The sequence below is a fragment of the Sinohyriopsis cumingii genome, chromosome 5, assembly GCF_028554795.1.
Source record: "Sinohyriopsis cumingii isolate HCF-2022 chromosome 5, ASM2855479v2, whole genome shotgun sequence".
NCBI lineage: Eukaryota > Metazoa > Mollusca > Bivalvia > Unionida > Unionidae > Sinohyriopsis > Sinohyriopsis cumingii.
In genome coordinates, this window is record NC_142965.1 from 97,924,195 (window position 1) to 97,944,752 (window position 20,558).

General features: G+C 36.3%; 1 protein-coding gene across 1 annotated transcript in view; it reads left to right on the forward strand.

The window, feature by feature from the left end:
• The first annotated feature begins 2,622 nt into the window (after nt 1–2,622).
• The window catches only part of LOC149799842 (myosin, essential light chain, adductor muscle-like), a 99,609-nt gene continuing 81,673 nt past the window's right edge, over nt 2,623–20,558 (forward strand). The window contains exon 1 of the mRNA XM_089959260.1: nt 2,623–2,875. Coding sequence (XP_089815386.1) covers nt 2,833–2,875 — 43 coding nt within the window. The 5' untranslated portion in view covers nt 2,623–2,832. The remainder of the gene's footprint in view (nt 2,876–20,558) is intronic.

The window sequence follows — 20,558 nt, forward strand, 5'->3', positions numbered from 1 at the left end:
TGATAGGGTTAACTCTTTTATGCACAAAACATTCCCTCTATATGCTCTCTCTTTAAGTCTTCTACTCCACAGTTTCGTATTTTGTACTGGGGTGAAGTATTCTCAATAAAAGATGATTCCGAAATCTGGGTATTTTTATATGCCTTTTTTGCTACCTGACAAGCTGCATTTGATGTTTGCGGAATAATTTTGACTAAAAAATATGATTAAAACATCATACAAAGGTCATTTTATTTTTATCTTTAGGGGTGTAAACAAACGTTTCAGTATTGAACGCTTTTCCCAGTAACGAAGGAACTTCACGCAGACGACGGAAGTAAACCTTTGCGAAAACTATGCAGAATAACTTGAAGTCATCCAATTACCTGCCCGACTTTAAATACTTACTAGTAAAGTTAGGAAGATAGCCCTATAAAAAGGACTTGTTTTGTATTTCAAAGTTCTACCTATTTCACCACTATTGAATTTATTCTTTCCGATGTATCATTTGTTATGCAACCAATACTCTTGATCTGTTTTCCTCACTGCGTGCTTCTGTTTAAGTCATTTCTATAGATTGTGATGAGTGTTACTATATACTTCAATTAGCTTTAGTCAATCTATTTAACTTTTTGTGACTAAAATACTTCCTCGTGGTAATCTTCAGAGTTCTCTTTAACTCTTCCACTACTGATACTTTCTGAGTAGGTTGAAAAGTATTTGATGTTTTCCTTTTTCAGCAAATCTTTATCTTTTCTGTTGTAACAATATTTGTCCTCATCAATCCGTATCTTTGAAGGTTTATCTGAACTCATTGTATTTCTGAGCCCAAGCTTGATTCTGTCAAATATACATTATATTTTTCATACTTTTGCATCTCAACACTATCTGCCTGGCATTGGACATCCATAAGACTACCGTACACCCTATTGTAGGGACACATTTTTCGTTTAAATTGTTCACACAATTGATTAACATTTGTTTAAGCAGATTTTACTAAAATGTCTTAAATATCATACTACTGGAACATCTTACTTTTAAAATTGTTCCTGCTTATTTCAGCTCTTCGATGACTTTAATCATCAAATATGCATTTTCTACAAAACATTTCCAGATATCGTTTTTATTTATTTTATTAAATCAGGAAAGGGACATTATTATTCCCTTATTTTGTAACATAAATAGTCTCTAACCCATCTAAACTCATAAACAAATGGTGATTTATGCTTTTATGTTAAACCCATTAAATATTTCTAGCACAGCTAAAAAAACTGCTGAGTTTATCACAATATAGATGTTCTACTATTATTTATGTTATGTAAAGAATTTTATCTTATTTTGCAGTCGTTGCGCTACAGTCGATTGGCTCAACAAGAGTGCTTAATAATACTACTAATTCAATAGTGTATTAATAAACAGTCTTACTTAAATTTCTGATAGTATGTTAGTCCAAAAGCTGTACTAGAGTGGTTTCGAGATAGAAATTGAATGAATTTGATTTTACAAGTGAATCATTTTGATTGTATTTCTTATATATAGACGAAGCGACCAGAACAGTAGCGTACTAAGGGTAAATGGCGCCGGGGCAAACAATGATGGCCCAAAGAGTTTTGGCGCCCGTGATTTTGGTGCCACAATAACTCTGTCGCCCAATACAATCACCTTGTCTGCCCCTCCCGTGTTATTACGCTCCTGGGTCACAAAACAGACAGTAAACATTTAAATTTTTCAAGTGTTCTCTCTCTCTCTATGTCTACTGCTGCTACACTACTCGTGCTTAAGCATAAAATTTACACAAATAGAAAGTGGCAGAAACGTTTAGATAACAACTACTTCAGTGAGATCGAGATCGAGATCAGCAGCATCCCAGAGTCTGAATGGAGCTCAGCCATATCAACCTATCAATTGTCACGTGATAAAGGTTGATCAAATGGTAATACAAATTTGTGTCAGAAGTATAACTAAAAATTGGGAATTGAACATTTTAAAACAACTACATTATGATTGATTTCAAGTTTCACGCGACAAAGTTTCGTCCATTTCATCCTGAATAGCCCTTGTACTAATAGAAGAAATTAAGGGTAATTGAAAGATCTTGCCCAATCAGCGTAAAATTTTGAGTCTATTGCACATCTATACATGTCTTACAATAGCGCGACAAAAGTATTAGCATTCATGAAGAAGTGCAAAATCACCTCTTTTTCTCCTTCTATAAACATGTCAATGTAAAAATCTGCTTTGTCCAAAGATATCTGATTGTTTATACAAGTATGTAACTTAATGTCGAGCAATAACAACTCGCCCACTTCAGAATTATTGTATTTCATGCCATATTACATATTACTAACATAATCCTCCAATATTCCCTCGAATAATAAACGCCCAGCTTATTTTGAGCGAGGAATTAGCAGCAAACATATTTACAGCCGCGAATAAAATCTTTCAGTATTTCTAGTTTATCGATGGAGCCAACCCCTCTAGCACAAGAACAAAGTAGATAAAATTCCGACAGTATGGTAACTTGATCCTATAATAGATTCCTACACTCCTGCCAAAAGTCCAGAAATTACTAGCACCCCTTTGAATTTTATGGAATCTACCAAAATTCTTAATTCCCAGATTTAGCTGTCTATATGCGTCCCTCTCCTCTTTACTAACAGCCTATTTCGATTTGATAGGGGCTGGTGCAGGAAGCATATATACAAACCCGGCTACAACTGGAACTTTCCTCAATTAGGCATTGGTTTACGTGCTGTCATTTTAATCTGCAGTTGAATATTTGACTTAGAAGCCGGAGAAATTCTCGTTGCAGTTAAGCAAATTCAACTAGGTTCAGCTTTTCGAGGGGAAATCATGACTTCAGTGCAGAAAGTCGGTGGTTTACTGGATTTTGAAGGTAAGTAATTAGATTCTTGGTGTCCGTGATTTCAAGAGAAGGAGTTCCTATTAAAACCAGGAAGTTTCTTGTAAACTGCACGCAACCGGAACACAGGCGGTATCGGTTTTTGGAAACATGGAGCGGCAGGTGATGCTGATCCAAGAATGATGACTCTAAAATTGTTAAAACATGACTCATGAAGAAATATTCAAACAAAAATGCTTTCTTTTCCGATTCAAATATCTTATATTAATACTTCAGTCTTTCTTTTTCAAATAAGGAAACTCAATGTTATTTTTTTAACCTTGCAAAGTTAGTCTGGATGTCTGGATAACGGGGGAGGGGATTAAACCGTTTGGAATGATTTTGTGCCAGAAACTTCTCAGCTATATAAAATAAAAATAAATATGCTAGATAGGAAGCTGTAATCTGATAGTAGGTGGATTTTCCTTATCTTCTCCACTTTCATGTTCTTCTGATGAGTTTATTAAGTATCTTAAACCTTCCAAACGATATTCTGCATAAAGCCTTTCGTTTAAAGTTGTGGGGTACTTTACTTTGCATGTACAATTACGTGCTTTTATCTTTGCTTTAAAACAGTTTTAAATATGAATTGGAAAGCATAAATCAGTAACACTAGTAATCGACACTTACAATAAACAATAGAACTACTTTTTTTATTTTAAAATGTTCATTGTTTAGCTCCAAACTTTTCGTGGTTCTTATCTGGTAGTCTTCATTTTGCATATTGTTTAATTAAATTTAGACAGTATCCCCTCCTCCAAAAACACTCAACCCTTCTACAGATATCATTAATTTATTGACATCTAGTCTTTATGTGATATTGACTGTTTAGACAACAGATGAAACAAAACTTGTTTTTGTCAACAAAACTTACTTATAAGCGTTATCCATGTCACAAAAACTTTTTAATGCTAAAGTGATAAATTTACATTCACTCGGAAGCAAATTGAAATTCTTCTTCACAAAATGTACAGAATATCATTAATGTTAATAGTCTTTCTGACCTCTGTTTATATATATATATATATATATATATATATATATATATATATATATATATATATATATAAACAGCATCAGACATTGACGCTATGTGTACATCACATAGAATTACTAATTACTATGATGACTTGCGAGAAAATCTCAAAATCAAACCTGCGGCAAACCTACTATACTGTCTTTGTCTTACGCTTTTATGTCATTTCGGACTTGCAACATTGCTTGACAATTCGGCCACACTTGAGTTCCACTACGACACTGTGGGTAGATAGCATTACCCTTGTTCATCCGTCTGTCCGTCACATTTTGGTTAAGTTTTGCGTTTAGGTCAGTTTGAGGTGCTGTTGCGGAACATCCAAAATCTAAGAACACATTCCTATTATTTTTAATATGGACACCATTTTATATTGGGCCACAAGAATACCACATTTAAGAAAATGGTGGGGTCCATCTAACTGACAGATCATGAAAGAAATGAAAATACACTAAACAAACAATTTCATTCGTTAAATCATTTTCATAAGATGATTACATTCTATCATTTTTTGTTAGATTTTCCTACTTTTCCGCCAGATCAAGCCATTCTCTCTGCTTGTTTGGGGATGGGTTGGGTTGTATATGAAACTAAACGGATTGTTCGCTTTATGTCATAATTGATATCATTTCTATCTGAACACATGATGTGGGGTCAACTGACTACATTGACCTAAGATATTGCAAACAACCTGCCAAATAGTTTATAAGCCGACAGTTAATGTATCTTTGACCTTAGAACACCAAAATTCCGTCATGTTTATCTGGAATTTGCGTTTGTATTTTTCTCACTTGCTCCCTTTCTCTGCACAGGCAGGTGTATGTTAGCGTTGAAATATTCATCCCTCCATAACTTCATCTATACAAAGCAGATATGAACAAATGCTATGGCAGACTAAGGCTTTGGGGGTCCCAGGACACTTCATCGTTTGGGGTCACAAGGTACTTAAGGCTTTGGGGGTCCCAGGACATTTCATCATTTGGGGTCACAAGGCACTTATGATATAGATCTACCAATACACCCTGAAAGCAGTCCTTCAACTGTCCTTGATATGTGTATAATTATTATAGCTATATTAGGTTAAGTATTATACAGAAAGACCTGTATATGGTTTATTTAAACACGTGTAATTTTATCCATGGCACCGGGGTGGTGGGTGGTGTCCTCATGACTAGGGAAGCCTAAGACAGGTACCCCTGCCAGCCCCCTCTTAATCTGAACGGATGAGCAAATATATAGACTTTTTGAGCAAATGTGTATTTTTGTGTTTCCAGCATGCTTATATTATTATTTTGCTGCGTAATTGTTATATCCACAATTCGGCTGATGTATTGTGATCAGTCGTATCCGTCTTTCCGTGTGCTTGTATAGCGTATCCGTTCGTCCCCAGTAAGGTTATTTACACTCTATATGATGCTTTATGAGGACGAGTACATGAAAACGAATATTTCAGGTCATGGATACAGGAGCGCGTGTGTGTGTATATTTATGTGTGTGAAAATATAATTTGCATTGGTAATACATTTTACGATAACTTCAATGTCAATTTTCACTATTATAAAATAGCATAAATAGTACGATAAAGTGGCTCTTACTCCGATCCTGCCATTTTCCCCACGGTGTTCTGATTGGTTCGATGTCGTCATTAACACCTTTATCATCAATGGCATAGCTAGACTATTTGGGTCCCTATGCGGGGCCCCTATTCAAATCTTAAAGATGGGCCCCTGCCTAATCTAGAGTGTAGGAAATAATTCGTGGGCGATTATGCTCTGCATAATCTTGCTATATAGTAGTACTAATATTAGTACCCTTACTCCTACGTCGTGGACAACAAAATCAAGTTGAGGCTACGACATCGTAGCTAGCTATATAGGAGCTACGTCACTGATCATCATCATCATAATCATCGTCGTCTTCTTCTTCTTCTAACACATACCTTGGCTATATAATTTTTAAACCCACTCTACTACTAAACTTTCTCCCTCTTGGTCATGGCATGTAATGTAATCACACATTCTGTACAAAACAATATTAGGGGATTGTCTCATAAGATATACCATATATGTGCTATGAACCAACTGGATGATGAATATGTTGATGTAAATTCTGTTCCGATCTTGATATCATAAACGTATGAAGGGACATCTCGGTCGTTTCTAGATACTCACAGGTACTTCCTGTGGTTCTGGTATTACGACCGGCTATTCCAATGTTTTGAAGCCTATACATCACTTAGTATGCTACGACCCTACCTCCTGTCGCTATTTCGAATTACCGGGCTAATACGGTAGATAATCGGCAGTTCCATCAATAACGAGAAGCCAATCAGATGCGACTCTAATCATTCGAAACGGTTGTTTTGGTCATGTGACTCGAGAGTATGTGTATCTGTCATGTGTCTATTATAACGGTTCAACAATTTATACAATGCAGGAATTAATTTACAGTTTTCTGAACATTTTTGGGTTACAATGTAAAATGAATCTCCCCTCAACTGATCGTAACTCCAACAACACAAGAAATTTAGGTCAATGTATAAAAAATGGTCGATATGTGTCGTCTTGTTGCAGACAAGTAACATTGTCTACAATAATTTCATAGTTTTATGAATGGTTTGAGTAGATCCCAAACCAGCAAATATCCGAGCCTTTCTTTATCGAACAATTTCTCTTTCACCTAAACCAAATGCGTTTAATTCAGCGTACAATATGCAATATTCATCACAAGAACAGCGCAATAGCGCACATGCAAATTTACAAATGGGCCAGTCTCGCGTGGAGCAGTGGTTTACCTCACCGTACTGCTCCGATAACGCCACTGCCACCACAAGCTGTAAACTACTAAAAACTTGTAGACAGGCTTTATTTTCGATTTAACTTTGCTTTTGAAAGATTCTGCTTGAAGCAACGGATAAAATGATTGAGATAACAGACCTAGTACTATCATATTAAATTTTAAAAAGCCTTCCTTTAAATAATCTGTACAATAATAGGAGAAATTACTTTTTTAAATAAGCTGATCACAGGGCCAAAACTGCAGTCTTTACCATTAGGATTACGCTTTACAAATTCACACAATGCACAGAGTTTGATTTCTAAAGAAAAAAACTTTTCCATGTTTTCTTCACTGGTTATTCTTGTTTTTTAAAACAGACCTTGTATATCTTAGGCATTATTATAATAACCTTCAATTCCCTTATTTTGTTGTATGCTTTAAGGGTGCACTTTGGGTTATAGGGTATACAGTCTGGTCTTACTTCAAATGTGCAACTCGAAAAAAGACTGCTTGCTCCGCTTAGTCATTTTCCTGGTCTTCAAATGTAAATTGGAAAATGAAACGAGCCGTTCAGATTATTTTTAGATACTATATATATATATATATATATATATATATATATATATATATATATATATATATATATATATTTCATTCATTGCACTTTCAGAAGCTGTTACTGGCTAATCTGGCAAAATGCATTTACCCTGTTTCAATAACATGTAATGGTTGTATACTTTGGACTAGTTAAGGCCAACTTTTCGAATACATGGGATCGTTTTATTATTTGTCTGCATAGGTTTCATAATTAAAATAAGTAAAGAAATTTCAGTCACAGCACAGGAAAGCAGCAAAGAGGTACACCAACATTCTCTCTATTGTGCATGTTGCAAATGCAAACAGCTTCATCTTACAACGGCCCCAACCTCCTCTCAGATGTACACATTAACTTTAGGGTTCTACCTAAATTTTAAAAAAATCCCTGAAATGTGTCACAGTGGCAATCATTTTGACTTACATTCATGAAACAAGCCTACTATTTTCAGTTAACTACATATTTCCTAGCTTGAATAGACTTTACTGACCTGCTATTTAGTCCTTATGCGATCAGGAAGCATATCGTGGACTATATAGAATCAATCCGTACTATATACATGTACATCCATTTGGGGTTTGTTTGTTTTGGGTTTGTTTTATTGTGTGTGTGTCGGGGGGCAACGGAAAACTCCGATAATGTTCTGCTTTAATGTCTTTATGACTTTATCCGGATTGGGTCAGTCTGGAGACGTATTTTGTTCTACCTCAGCCAAAGGTGGAAACGTTCAATCGGTTTTACCTCCCGGTACCATTATATGGCGTTCTTTTCTCTTGAAGGTCGCAAATCAGTAAAGGCGTTTAATCAATGGTTATGCATATGTAAGCGTTTGGTTCATCCTCATCTCGATCCGGTGTGATTCGAATAACTTTGGCTCTGTTAACGAGACTCTAAGGTAATCGTAGTGATACTTTCCAAATTGGGCGAACGAACATCCGGTCAGACGTTCGATGAACATAGTCTTATAATATGATAGTCATAAAAATAACTCCTTTTTCAACAATCAATGAAATACCGGCACATTTAATAGTATACTGCAGAAACTGCAGAAATCATTCGGTTTCCATTGTCTGCAATTACTGCTTGCGTTACTGTTAATGATAACACGTCATCTTTTTAGCATGACCTTATAAAGCTATTATAACAAACATGGGTTTGAGGGAAGTTCAAAATGGTCATTACATCCGAAGTTTTTACTTCAACCGGTCCTTGATCGGAAGAACTTATGGGACGGTCTGTCCATTGTCCGTCTGTCCGTTCGCACAAATATGTTATCGCTACTCTTCTTGGACTACTTAGTAGATTGCCATATAACTTTACACGCACATTCATTGTATGGTCTAATTGCTAAGGAACATGGTGCTGCTTGAACATTCAACATGGCTGATATGGCAGCCATCTTGAAATTCTTGTCATCGCTACTCCTTCTACATGAATAGACATATCAACATGTCTAGGAAATCTTGATATTGCTACTCCGCATGAATGGATGGCCATATCTACATGAAGTTTTCACTGAAATACTAAGTATGGTGTCTGGTTGGTCTAAATAAAATGGTGCCAAAAAATATCCAATGTTAGCCATCTTAAAAATCTTGTTATTACAGCTGTACCGGAACAGAAAGTCATATAAACGTGGGATTTCACCAGAAGAATTCCATGATGTCCAGTTGGTTTTAAATGAAAATGAAGCTGATCTGACATCCAATATGGCGGACACACATCAGTTACCTTTAAAATCTTGTTCTCGCTACTCCTCCTGAATGGTTATTTCAAAATGAGGTTTTCTCTTGAAGGCGTCTGATGATGTGTGGTTGGTCTAAAAGAAAACGGTGCAGATCTGACTCAAGTGTAGACACCATCTTGAAAATCTTGTTATTGCTACTTCTGAATGAAAAGACTTGATAACATGCACACTAATGAATTATTAAATAGAGTTAAGAAACAAAATGATTAAAACAAGAAGAACAAAATTCACAAGTTATAACGTACATCCCCAAAATTGACTAACAAATAAACTACTATTGTACAATGCATGCAGACACTAAAATCTGAAGAGCTAACATTAGCAGCATCAAAGATATTCCAGACAATAAAAAACTATATGTTCAAAATATCTCCAAAGCTTAAATAGACGAACACAAAAATAAGCCACTCAACACTTGAATTTTTAAAGACACAATAATTAAAAAGAAATATACTATTCAATCTTACAGGCACTCCAATGAACATAAACTTGCTATCAAAGAAGTAATATAATGCATTTAATAGGCATGCAGGTGCATAAACTTCACATGGATAAATCAGATGAGATATAACGTAATGAATTAAATAGCAACATAAAACAACCTGGGTTAGCTTTGAATGCCTACAGAGTATATAAATTAGGCAGCAATATAATATAAAAGATCTACTGACAAACATATACCGAAAAACTGAAGGGAAGGTAGCAAATGCATTGTTGTAAGTTTCCTAAATCAAATTAAACAGGTTTTCAGATAATCATTCCAAAGTCCTTCAGCAGTGTAGATACATTAGGGTAGGACTTCACATATTTACCTGTGTGGACAATATGGACTTCAAGGTGAATATTGTATCTGATGAAATATGACTAATACAGTAATTTGGATGTTGTTGTTTTGGATTTAGTGCCATTTTTCAGCACGCGATAGGCCAGTATATTTGGTGGAGGAAAAACCCAGGAAAACCTCCGGAAGAATCACCGATGCACAGGAAGCTACTGGCAAGCATTCTCACGTAACCACACGGTCAAGCCCGAGACTCGAACAAAGTTGGAATTACTAATGTCGGTGCAAATCCTGCCAGTTTTAAAAACCATATTTCTGAGACTTCTAAGATGTTATGCTACAACTTGGACTAAATTTAGTTCTATTAACTAATAAAAGAGTTATGGAATAATTGTGCTCTTTAATGGAGATTTTCTAGGTTACAATTATTTGCCTTGCTACTGAAATAACAATCCAGGAGACAATGGATGAAGTTAAAAAGTGGTAGTGCTACTGAAATACCAAGGCTGGAGGTAATGGATGAAGTTAAACATAGTGCTCGTGCTAATGAAATACCAAGCCTGGATGCAATGGATGAAGTTAAACATAGTGCTCGTTGTACTGAAATACCAAGCCAGGAGGTAATGGATGAAGTTAAACATAGTGCTCGTGCTACTGAAATACCAAGCCTGGATGCAATGGATGAAGTTAAACATAGTGATCGTGCTACTGAAATACCAAGCCTGGATGCAATGGATGAAGTTAAACATAGTGATTGTGCTAGTGACATACCAAGCCTGGATGCAATGGATGAAGTTAAACATAGTGATCGTGCTACTGAAATACCAAGCCTGGATGCGAGGCAATGGATGAAGTTAAACAAAGTGATCGTGCTACTGAAATATCAAGCCAGGAGGCAATGGAAGAAGTTAAACAGAATGCTCTTGCTCCTGGAATACCAAGTCTGAAGGTAGTCTATGAAGTTAAACATAATGGAAACATGATATACAGTTAAAACGAGAATAGCAAAATCCCTTGACCTCGATTGCAGCTTTTTCCTCTTTTTCTAAATATAGATATTAGAGATATATTTATCAAAGTCTCTCTACCAACATCAAACGCCATTCACTCATTTCCTGTAGGCAGTTGATTAACAGACTCTCTCCATTTAGTTTTATTTCATATAAATTAATATACTATCTAGTTCATTAATAAAGACATAGCAATAAAAGCCCTGGCATGAGTCACTGGGAGAAGAATAAAAGTTAAAGTAAAGATCTCTGGGGGACTAGCAACCTCGCCTATCTATGTACACTGTTTTCTACAACTCGGCTGTCTAACTGTGTTATAGGAAGGGTAGAAACGCCATATTTTAAGTTGTTGTCAAACAGTACAATGGTGTGGCAGGCAATCAAGGACTTCTGAGATGTCCTTAAGTATGGCAGCAGGAAAATCATTTAGCTCCTCGTCAATCCTTCAGAAGCCCCAAAAGTGTCATGTGACATACAGTGTCCTCAAGGCAAACGGATACGGATGTGGTATCCTTTCCAAACAGCAGCTGATTATCAGTGGTCATCTCGAATACTTTGAATATTTTTATTTTCTTATAGCCGATAACGTTCTGGGCTTGTTTCAGTCTATCAAGCAAAGCGCAGCAAGTGCATGTATCATATTAACTATTCTGGTATCATAGCAGCGCCAAGATGCCTCAACAGAAACTGGAATCAGTGCTTGATCATATTCTAATGGTTCCAGTGAAGAAATGGAGTGAATGCCAAATTTGACCAAAATCTGAATGGGTCTCATGAAGAAATGGAGTTTATGTAACCCTTGATAAAATTTTAAATTGACCCCACGAAGAACTGGAGTGAATATAACCTTTGATAAAAATTTTTTAATTGACTCCATGAAAAACTGGCGTGAATGTAACCTTTGATCAAATTCTGAATGGGTCCCATAAATAATTTTAAAGCCACTCCCTATGATATAAATTAACGGATAAAACTAGGTCCGGAATGGCCGTATTTTGCCTGGTATAACAAAATTCCCTTAGTACAACCCCCTCCCAACAAAATGAATGATAAGACATAACCCCCTCCCCCAGTTCAAGTTTAGCCCTTTCTAAACTTTTGTCAACCATCATAAATATACATCTTTGTGTGTCGGCTTGGGCGCTTGATGTTTTATGTCAGCTACCCTTGCGTGAATCATTCTGCTTTGGGGAATTTTGGGATTTTGCCCAAGGGGGATTATGTACTGATGGGATTTTGTCAAAACCCTTATTTGCCAACCCCTGTCCTATCGTTATCACATAGACTATATGCCAGTATTTGCCTCTATCCAATTCTGTTTTTGTGCAAGTTAATTATAATACAACAAATGTAATGAAAATAAGCAATAAGAAATTTTAGCTTAAAATATCAATTCCAGTTACGCCTTACTTACCATCTCATAGCGACATATATAAAACAGGTAATAGCTTCCAAAAGGCGGAAAGCTAATATAATCGTGTAACATCATTTTGGATTTACATCCAGTATTGACTGATGAGGCAGTTGCTATAATATAAAACGGACTGAATAGCAATCCGTCATATTTTCCACTCCTAAAAATACTTATTGCGACAAGTTTGAAGCCTTTGAAAACCAACTGAAAGAATGTGATGGAAGTGGCAAGATGTATTTAGGATACTTGTGAGTTTCCGATGACAAACAGCATACGTGGTACAGCCACATGAACTGGAAACTATCTGAGGATTTACAGGCTATTTTTTATGTGGCTGTAAACAGTCGGGGTGTCAATCGTTTGTTGTATAACACTGAAAGACCAATACTGAGTTTATCCCGCATGCAGGGTCGGCGCTACCATATAGGCAAACTAGGCAGCCGCCTAGGGCGCTGATTTCAGGGGGCGCATTTTTAAAATTTTTTTTATTGTTTATAAATTTGGAAATTGATATTTTCCGGAGGGGGGGGGGGCGCCAGAATCTAACCTTGCCTAGGGCGCCAGATAGTCTGGCCGGGTCTGGCGTCGTCCCTGTCCGCATGCATTTATTGCTAATAGAAATTATTATTAAATGAGTTTCGTTTTGATTGTTTGGATACAAACTCAAGCAAGGGCTCATTCATCTCTCCCTTTACATCCGGAAGTTTTGAACCTTATAAAAATACAGGCAAGAACGAAAAGAAACTATACACTACTTCTAATATCACACGAAACTGTAAATGTCTACGACTATGAAATTCGATTATTTGTTTTAGACTGATGTGATTCAACGTTTTATGTTTCTGGCTCGATAAAAAGATCATAGATGCGTAATCGATCATCTATTGTTTCGTCAGTTTTGTACGAATTCAAAAGAAAGGTCTACTGGAAATTAGTCGATACGGAAAACTCTTGGAACGTATGTCCTGCAACCACGAGACACAATGCATTGTGGCTCGGCAAGTAGAAATGCACGTTTTCATGGTTCCATGGAAGCGCTTCTATGCTGTATGCCATCACAGTTTGATAAAGAGTTCCTAGCCCAGAGTATATTTGTCTGTCACTTCGACTAACATTCAAACAGTCAAATCTATGAAAATTCTTTACCTGCTGTTTAAAAACAATATTTGAAATACTTTTGAGACACGGTATTACTGCAACATAATTTAGACGCAAAAGTAACATCATGAACTTGAATACGCATGTTTCCGCACCTGGGATGCCACCAGTATGAAGACTCCTCTGTCTAAATTATAGTATTACTTTAATAACAGGTTTTTGTTCTTGCCAACGGTGAAGCATGCAATAATTATTTTGTTAGAGGTATATGAATTGGAAATATATCCGGTCAGTCAAGTAGAATGTCTTGTCTGCAATACCTTTAGTGCTTTGACTGCACTTTTTTTTAGCATCAGTGGTCTTTAAAACCTGAAAATATCCGGAAATGAGATGTATTTCTATTTTTGGTTCCAATAATGTAAGAATTTGCATTGCGTTATTACCACGTGAATGAATATCAGGAATATATTCTCAACAACATTTCCCATGGTTTTGAGCAGTGAAATAATGGGTCTATAAGATTCAACCTTTGACCTTTAGCTCATACACAAATTTCAGCCTAATCACCCCACCCCACCCCCGAGCAACTTGTACCAGACTCCCAACCGATTTTCAACATGGAAAAGTATCGTGGACATAAAAATGCACAAAACTTAATCATTTCACTCATTGATTTATAATTTATAATTCGATTGTCACCGAAAAGTTAAATAATATTGTCGTCTTCGCGTTTCAAACCAAACTCATATTTTCACTGCAAACGAGGAGCCTGCTCATTGTCATTCTCCAGTTAATGGAGAGCCTATTTTCAGCGCAGGGGTGGAATCGAGGCACACACACACACACACACACACACACACACAGTGCTGTTGCCAATGTACCATTGAAAGAACCGATTTAAAATTTTACAAATAATAGTCTATTCCAGTAGTTACCAACATATGGGCTTCTAATATGGGAATATTAAAATGGGTTACATGTACATCTATTAGCATGTGTGGGTCAACAACATTTGTGCTGAAGTTAATAAAGGGTCCTCGTACTCGAAAACATTGTGAGGTATAATAGCTGCCCAAAAGTGTACCACACCTGTCAGTACTATTTAATGGTTTATCTGCGCTTGAGTGAGGTAAATATGTTTCTTTGAGTTTAATTGATTTTCCAGTATAGTTCGATTGTGTATTTTAAGCATTTGTGACACGCAGCTTTTTCTGTGCATGTCTTTTTTAATTCACTCATATCCTATAAATATTTTCTTACTTTGTTATTGAAGGATGAATAGTTGTTCTAAACTTTCACGTCGTCATTGATTCAGAGAGGACATGACTTTCATCCTCTTTCCTTTCGTTTTCTTTCTAATGGAATAAAACTCCCAGTAAAGTGCTTGGAATCTTCCACATCGACAAAAAATTTCACGCCACAATTGCTGACATGTTTTGACTGCTTTTCTAAATTTAGCCGTGACATTGTTCAGGGAGATAAGGAAATATTAATTGTTATATAGCTTATGCCAACTCAAAACGTAAAATGCTCTCCGCTTGACAAAGTGCGCGCTACTTGATTTAGGAAGCATGCCAAATCACACTGCAGATTTCTACGCAGCAAATTAAACTTGACATCAAAGATGAATTTTAATAGTGTTGATTATTAATGCACAATGCATATAGTTTAACGATTTGCGAAAGACAGATCCACAGCTCAGAAAAGTACATAATGCAAGTTATATAATTTATCGTTTTGGTGCCACACACTAATAACATTTACTCTACTGTCTAAAACTATAGACATAGAGATGATAAATGAGGGAGCAAGGAAGAAACTTGGCATGTAGAAGCAAGGCTCTTATCTTAAAGAGATAATATCGTTACCTCTTCCTTCGACTCGATAAAAGTCGAAGCTTAATACAATATGCCATTTCCCGCAGTTCGTTCCTGCGCAGTAAAGTGGGTTAAAAACCAAATAATATAATTGTAAGTATCTGAGAATAATTCTTATAATTAAGATCAGTAACTTTATGTGCCATGACGAAATTGACAAATGTCTACGTAAATTATATTGATTAATAGTAAATGTGTAACTTTCTCCAGAGAAATGTGGAAAACGGTTATTGAAGGAGAGAGAGAGAGAGAGTTAATTCTTTCACAAGGCCGTGTCTGTTCTCTAGACGTTTGTACTTCACGCTTTATTTCATCTCGACTGCGCAAGTAGAAACCTACAAGAAGTACTCTAGACCAGGTGTGCACAACCCCCGGCCGGCAGGCCGGATTCGGCCTGCGAACGTGTTCTGTCTGGCCCTCAGGGCAAATTAAAACAGCACAGAAATCTGGCCCGTGGACAGTAATTATATTAAAGAAATTAGTGTTTGCGGCCCTCGAGTGGTCTTAGAAAATGCAATCTGGCCCTTGGCACCCATGCTCTAGACGGATCAGGTATGTAGAGGTGGTGGGAGGGGAGGTGATCTTGATGAAAAAAAATCTGCATGGGGGATTATGTACTAGTGCACTACTCAAACAGAGAATCGAAGTGGTGTAAAGCGAGTGTGTTACACTGTGCTGTCCTGATGATGATGTTTGAGCAGGATGACTACTGTAAGAATCTTACGTTTATTTTTTTAGTGCGGGTATGATTAGGGGTGGGGGAAGGTTTATTCAAGAAATAGAATAAAATCAAAATTTTTGTAGATGGGGACGGTCCAAAGCACTTGGTCGAATGACGTTATTTTATGCATGTATTTATGTGCGGCATGTGTGTGTATATATGTTTCTTTCTTTCATTCTTGCTTTCTTTCTTTTTGTCAGACAACAATACCCCAGAAAGTCCTCGCCAAATATTACGGCTCATCAGCATAACTACTTATCGAAATAATTGACATTTTCGTTCTACCATCATGAGATTAGGATTTTTCTTGTTTCGAAATAGATATTTTTTAGCCGTAAATATTTCATGCCAAGCTCAAACTGTGATATATGCACAGTTTGGTACAGCGATTAGACTACACTGCAGCGAAGAAATATGTTTAGCCAATTAAGTTTAAAATCAAAGCGAGTGCTTCCGAATAATTAACAATACAAAATGCACAACAGATTGTCATCCAAGCAAAGCAATTTAAGCATGAAAATAATAATGTTACAAATGATCCACTTTGTATCTAAACATTCGCAATTTGTCTGCGCGAAATAACTGATTATCATAAAATTAGAGATACCGTTTTGCATCTCCTGAGAGAGAGGGGTGGGATTTGCATGCAGAAGTTACATATATTTTTTTGGAAACATTTTTTCTGTTCAAGCTTTACGTCCATTATGCAGGTCTGACCAGCGTTAGCATTGTTTTATGCGGTTAAATACCATTTGTATGCACAAGATGGTCTATACATGGCGGCAAGTATACTTGGTTGAAGAAAAACCTTGAAAGAACCACCGACCCACAAGAGGCTATTACGAAGCTTTCTCACATACCTACATTGCTCGAGCCGAGACTCGAACTCACGCAGACCGAAGCAAGGTGTGTGGGTTATCTGTAAATGTGAGCACCTTGCTCTGGTATGAGACTGAGGTAGAAAAAACCCATCCCGTCTTGAATGGGTGGAAATTTACTCTTACAAACAGATGCATACTGGCTATTCTGAAGCACTTGTTAACAAAGAAGTATAAATTAATATAGGCGGATGTGTAAAAGTCATCTTTCTTATACTATTAAAGGCTATTATTTTCGTGTTTCTAAATCAACCAAACGGAAATGTACACAACATGGGAAGTGCAGAAAAAATCGCGCATCAGCTGAATTCAAAACTGCCATTTACACGGAGCAGCAGGAATAATGTGCATAATATAGGGCTATTGACAATTCTTACATTTTTTTAATACAAAGATTTAAATGATTTACGATTTAATCATTCTGTGTTTTACATTTTGTGTACGTTTCACATTTCATAGTTTTGGACAAATTGCCTTGAGAATACTATTTTATTTTTTTGGTTACCTGCCTGTTGACATTGTTATTGATAGCAAACGTTTACAAATTCTCAGTATCCTTTTACTCTTGCACATTCTGGAACGAGGACTCAAATATATGCCAAAATGTTGGTCTATAACCACACCACTGTCTGAACCTCTATAGTAAGAATGATTTACTGGTCTGTCGCCGTTGTTGTTCCTGTTTCAATTTTAGTAGTAGTAGTAGCAGCAGCAGTAGTAGTAGTTGTCGTTGTTGTTGTTGTAGTTACTGTTCAGCACAGAGCACATGGTCAGACAATGTTATTTCTCCCTTTATCTCTTCATTCTTTTATCCATATAATTATCTAATTATATTTCTTTCTTTGTTTCTTAACATAACTCAAGGAACATTTTATAAACTCTACATTTCTTCAGTTTAACCCACCTCATCAAAACAATTGATATTTTGTTTCTGCCCTTAAGAGATTAGAAGTTGTCTTGTATATGTTGAATGGATTTCATATAACCAGATATCTCATGGTAAGCGGAAGCTGTGGAATATATATAACCATTACACAACTGTGCACCAAAGTAGCCTGCTCCGCGAATGAAGTTTAAGATAAGAGAGAAGAGGGTGAGAGTAATGAACAAGGCAAACCAAGAAACGGAACAAAAAAAAAACTGTCTAGATCGGCATGGTAAAACAATGTATTGAAACAAGACAACACTTATATTTTGGATTGGACACTTTGTCATAAATACAACTAGATCATCTCCAGTGATTATATTGAAAAATAACTCCAGACTAATTGCGAAGAAACCGTTGCATTCAGACAATTCATATTTTGCTAGCGGAAGTTATAAAGTATAACTTTTGAGAAGATGACAGTATTACATCTTTTGTCGTCGCCTATTATGCCTCCGTCCTTCTTATCCATCTTAATTAATGAGGCTTATACATTTAGCTGTAACGGCGCATTCATTTAAACGTAAAGGCATGCAGACTTAGCTGAAACGGTGCATCCATGTAGACGTAAAGGCATACACATTGAGCCGTCAAGGCGTACACATTTAGCAGTAACGGTGCATTCATTTAAACGTAAAGGCGTGCACATTTTGCTGTAAAGGCGCGTTCATTTAGACGTACATGTAAAGGTACACCTTGGGCCGTAAAGACGTACAAATTGAGCTGTAAAGAAGTATATAAATAAACTGTAACGTATATAGGGAATTGGGGATTGGGATTGTACCAGAGGTAGTTATCTCACTTTTTTCGCTAATTGTAGGTGTATTCCGGTATTTGTGAACAAGATTTTGGAAACCACGAAACATCGTTATGAATTGTTTTTTGAACAGTTCAGCGTTTTTTTCCGCATCACTACCTTTAGCTGCTATTCAGAGATTCGCCGGAAGTAAAGTTCTTTGAAATAACTATAAAATATCGTGGAAGTGGTTTATGTCAGCTCTAAGTGCGAACTGCACATGACCTTGTATATCTGCAGCTGAATTGAGCAATGCATCGCGTATTACCGCAGCTTTCTACGCAACAACTTTATCTCGAAGTTTAATTGAAGTTCCTTCTTTCATTTAGTTTAAGTTTCTTCTTTCATTATTCAAACAGCAGATGAAATAACAGGAACTTGGTACTGTTTGATTTTAGAAATTTCCAAAGTACAAAATAAATATACTATTTATATGTATGAGTTATGTTCTAAGCTCTTACCAGTTAATCAGTTTCTACATTTTCACATTGAAGTAGACTGACTTTAACAGTATGTAATATGCTATTCCATTTAGTTAAGTTCTACGCCGCCGAGGGATAGCAATATCTGGAATCATGCATACACCAATCATCCATATAAAATATTCTCTATTAATAAATCATAAAAAGCATCACATCTTTGGCTGCATCTTTTTAAGTTTTCCCTACCTAAATGCTCATTTTATTTTGTTTTCTAAATCTGTAACTAGCATTTTCTTCCAAATTCTAAAATTATATCTTTTGTTATGAAGAGGTTCCAACAAATCACAATCATCCTCTCTGTGACTCCCACACAGTCCCCATATCCTGTCCAACAGACCCCCAGTTATCAGTTTTAAGCTGAATGATCGTACGCAAGGCCAAACTGAAGCACTTCTCGTATCTCCTCCTATTTAGCTATGAACCAGTTTTAAGATAACCTGAACTCCAAAATGCCTTTTAGTAAACACAACCTGTGGAGCTTCACGTTCTAAGAACGTTATCCAAGAGCAGGAAGAGGCATCCTAAACAAATAAAATTGCGACCTCCAAACAACGACCAGCAGATATTAAAGCATTTTTTGACTATTAAAGTTTTATGTTCACAATGAATAGGCCTTTAACGTGCGTCCAGTGATTTTAAAAATAAATTGTTTATCAATTATTTTGTCTTGCAAACAACACCATATAACAAATTCAATTTTAAACTGATTGCTTTTGACCTTAAGCCGATTTAGCCTGTAAGAAAGCATGTTAATCGGGCTATCTTGTTATTAGTCGTATTTCCAAACCTACATCCATCGCATAAAATGGGCAAGGATAGGCGCACTCCTTTTTCGGCGAATTAACAGGAAAGCGAAATAAATGATGTCAAAATGAAAGTCACAGCCTCGGCTGTTCTTTGCTGGGTTTATTTTTGTGATGTTTAATTGTTTTTTTAGGGGGTGTCCTTTAATAAAATTACAAATGCGAACAACGGATATTTTAAAACGAAGACGGCGCTACTTACTTATAAAATAGGGATGGTGGATATATTACTACCTCAATCATATCTTCTCTGAAGATGTTATGACAATTTTTTTTCTTTTTCTTAATGGCGCATTTCTTAAGGTAATGGACATTCGAAAAATTATACCACTGGACAATAATCACAGGCCTCGTGATTCATAACTTTGTATTCGTTATATTTCTTTCAGTTATTTCAAAACGGTGCCAAGAGTACATGACATTTATAATTCTGGTCCTTTGTACGCCAATAAAAAACATACAAACCGCAGGCCATGTGCAGGTGAATTCAAAGAGATAAGGCTGGAAGAGTGTTAGATCCTGTATCAAGGCGGCTGTTAGGTCTGTACTATGTTGTTTGTCGCTGTTGGATGCACGAAGGAATCATTCCACTATCAGAAAAGCGGTTTTTCACGTCAATAAATTTCGCGAAGAAAATATATCTTTAGGCCAACCACACTAAATAGAACCTTTAATACATGTGGAATTACAATGAACGCGCATTTGAATAATAATCGATAATTTTCAGCTTCAAAAATGG